General features: G+C 34.1%; 1 protein-coding gene across 1 annotated transcript in view; it reads left to right on the top strand.

Moving 5' to 3' along the window:
• LOC107733476 (bromodomain-containing protein 8-like) overlaps window positions 1–2,851 on the top strand; it is a 16,770-nt gene that overhangs the window by 1,557 nt on the left and 12,362 nt on the right. The window contains exons 3-6 of the mRNA XM_016545108.1: window positions 1,384–1,453; window positions 1,936–1,985; window positions 2,076–2,198; window positions 2,276–2,356. Of these exons, the coding sequence (XP_016400594.1) occupies window positions 1,384–1,453; window positions 1,936–1,985; window positions 2,076–2,198; window positions 2,276–2,356 (324 nt within the window). The remainder of the gene's footprint in view (window positions 1–1,383; window positions 1,454–1,935; window positions 1,986–2,075; window positions 2,199–2,275; window positions 2,357–2,851) is intronic.

The raw sequence follows: 2,851 nt of genomic DNA, 5'->3' as shown, positions 1-2,851 counted from the left end.
ACTCAAAACAGCGCTGTAGCTTTGTTTGGAATTATTTTTGTTGGCACCATAAAATAATGTTTTTTTTTAACCTTAAACCGCATAAACACATTTCATTACACCAAATACACATAATAATGTTCTTTTTAGCAACATCATATGAACACTTTAAATAATAAAAGATACTTTAAATGTGAAATTAAAACCGCCAGTAGGTGGCAGCAAGTCACTGTTAATAAGTGAGTCATTGCGAATGAACCGAATCATTCAAACTGTTGATTCATTCAGGAACGAAACACCATCATGTTGCTCAGAGATGCAAAACAGCGTTGTGGCTGTGTGTGTTTGGAATTATTTTTGTTGTGGAAATAGAGCAAAAATAGGCAATATGGTGTCTAAAACATAAGTCTCTTAATTAACTTCTTGTTTATTGAATTTGTAGTTATGGTAATTTTTGGAGAAAAACGGCACTTCGTGTGAAACTGATTAACTAGGCTATATGAAGTTGTATAAATATATACATTTTCTGCCCCCATGTCTTGAATTTTGTGATCATTCTAAATGCATTTCAATAGACTGAATCATGCAGTGAATGAACGCACTCTAAATGCGCACGCGCACTAGTCTAGACTTCATAATGTTTGCTTGTACTCTGTAGGGGTGTTTTGAATGGTTTTTGCAAAATACTCGGACCGTTGGGAAAACTTTATTTTTAATGATTAAGTTAATTCTGAATGTTCATTCAATTAATCGATTTTTTTTTTTAAAGATTCATTGATTCATATTATTTATCAAAAAAATATTAAGTTGATGCTTGATACTATTCTTTTCTCAGTTACATACAGTAACCTTGTTTTCAGTTTTAATAGTTGCATTTAATGTACATGTATAGGTTAAAATACAATTATATTATTCTCATTGAGCTTCTCACTGTTTTTGCATCAAATAAATGCTGTTCTGTGTTTTAAAAAATGGTTTAGGGTTTACATTGAAACAAATTTCACCCAGAAACAGTAAACTTCTAGTAAATTTATATATATATATATATAGAGAGAGAGAGAGAGAGAGTCAAGTATAATTTAGTCAAGTAAGAAATTTGGTTTACAAAGCTCATATGGTATTTTCCTAATAAAATTAAAAATTGCATAATGTATTTTTCTTTACATTCCACAATATATGAAATGGGACTAAAATAAGAACCAGCAAAGAAACTTTCATTCACAACTGATACAGTTTTTTTTTAGAGATATGTAAATTACTTAAAATTATACTTAACATTTATTTCAGTTAATTATAAAGGACACTCTTGAAAACCACTGGTTTAATTTCTATAAAGCAAATCTGGCTTTTAATTTAACAATGCACCATCACAGTCATGTGTTTTGTACATGGGTGTTGTTTTAGGGTGTCTGTGAGCCGAGCCATTAAGCCATTTGCAGAACCTGGACGCCCTCCTGACTGGTTCTCTCAAAAGGTATTGGGAGAGCAGCAGAACAATCCAACAACATGGAAAACTTAAAGTAAATGTTCACCCAAAAATTAAAAATTGCTGAAAATTTACTCATCCTCAGGCCATCCAAGATGTAGAGTTTTTTTTTTTCACTGGAACAGATTTGGAGAAATGTAGCATTACATCACTTGCTCACCAATAGATTCTCTGCAGTGAATGGGTGCTGTCAGAATGAGAGACCAAACAACTCATAAAAACATAATTTGTAGTAATCCACATGAGTTGCATACAATGAAAGTGGATGGAAACTGTCAAGTCCAAAAAAGGACAAAAAAACAACATAAAAAATAAAAAATAGTCCATAAAACTCATGCAGTGTATTCCATATCTTCCAATACTTTGTGCTTTGTAATTTTTGGGTAAACTCTCCCTGTAAGGATTAATTCGTTAAACATTATGCGGTAAATACTTATAACACACTCTTTCTTTTCGTCCCTGTTTCACAGCATTGTGCCTCACAATACTCTGAGCTCCTGGAGACAACTGAGGCCCCAAAGTGAGTCCACTTTCTGTTCATTTGCGTTCCAACATCCACTCCGTTCCTGATAGCACTTAATGGTGAGCGTATATGCGTGCACGTTCACAGGAGAAAGCGAGGTGAGAAAGGGGAGGTGGTTGAGACAGTGGAAGATGTGATCGTCCGCAGGTTGACAGCGGAGAGAATAGAGGAGTTGAAGCGATTGATCAAGGACACACAAGAGAAGTACAGGTACCAAATGTTCACATGCTTACTTTGACCAACACCTGCTGTCTGCTGACTGTAACTCTATTGCTGTGTCCCTTTAGGAAACTGAAGAGACAAACTGAACTCATCCAGGCAGGACATCTGGACTCTAAACTTGAGGAGCTATGGGAGGAAATTGTACGGTAAGAATCACTGTACCAGCTCTTTCCATCGTCAACCCAGGCAGTTTTATCTTTCTAATATACCAAATTTAAAGGAATAGTTCCGCCGCAAAATTTAATTTGTGACCCTGGACGACAAAAGCAGTCATAAATAGCACAGGTATATTTGTAGCAATAGCCAACAATGCATTGTATGGGTCAAACGTATATAATAATTATTATTAGGATATTAAGGAAAGATCATGTTCCATGAAGATATTTTGTAAATGTACTGCCGTAAATATATCAAAAGGTAATTTTTGATTAGTAATATGCATTGCTAAGAACTTCATTTGGACAACTTTCTCAATATTTAGATTTTTTTTTTTGCACCCTCAGATTCCAGATTTTCAAATAGTTGCATCTCAGCCAAATATTGTCCAATCCTAACAAACCATACATCAATGGAAAGCTTATTTATTCAGCTTTCAGATGATGTATAAATCTCAATTTCAAAAAATTGACCCTTATGACTGG

The sequence above is a fragment of the Sinocyclocheilus rhinocerous genome, unplaced genomic scaffold (genome assembly GCF_001515625.1).
Source record: "Sinocyclocheilus rhinocerous isolate Xijiao unplaced genomic scaffold, SAMN03320098_v1.1 scaffold69, whole genome shotgun sequence".
Lineage (NCBI taxonomy): Eukaryota > Metazoa > Chordata > Actinopteri > Cypriniformes > Cyprinidae > Sinocyclocheilus > Sinocyclocheilus rhinocerous.
This window is presented reverse-complemented; position numbering and strand designations above follow the sequence as displayed.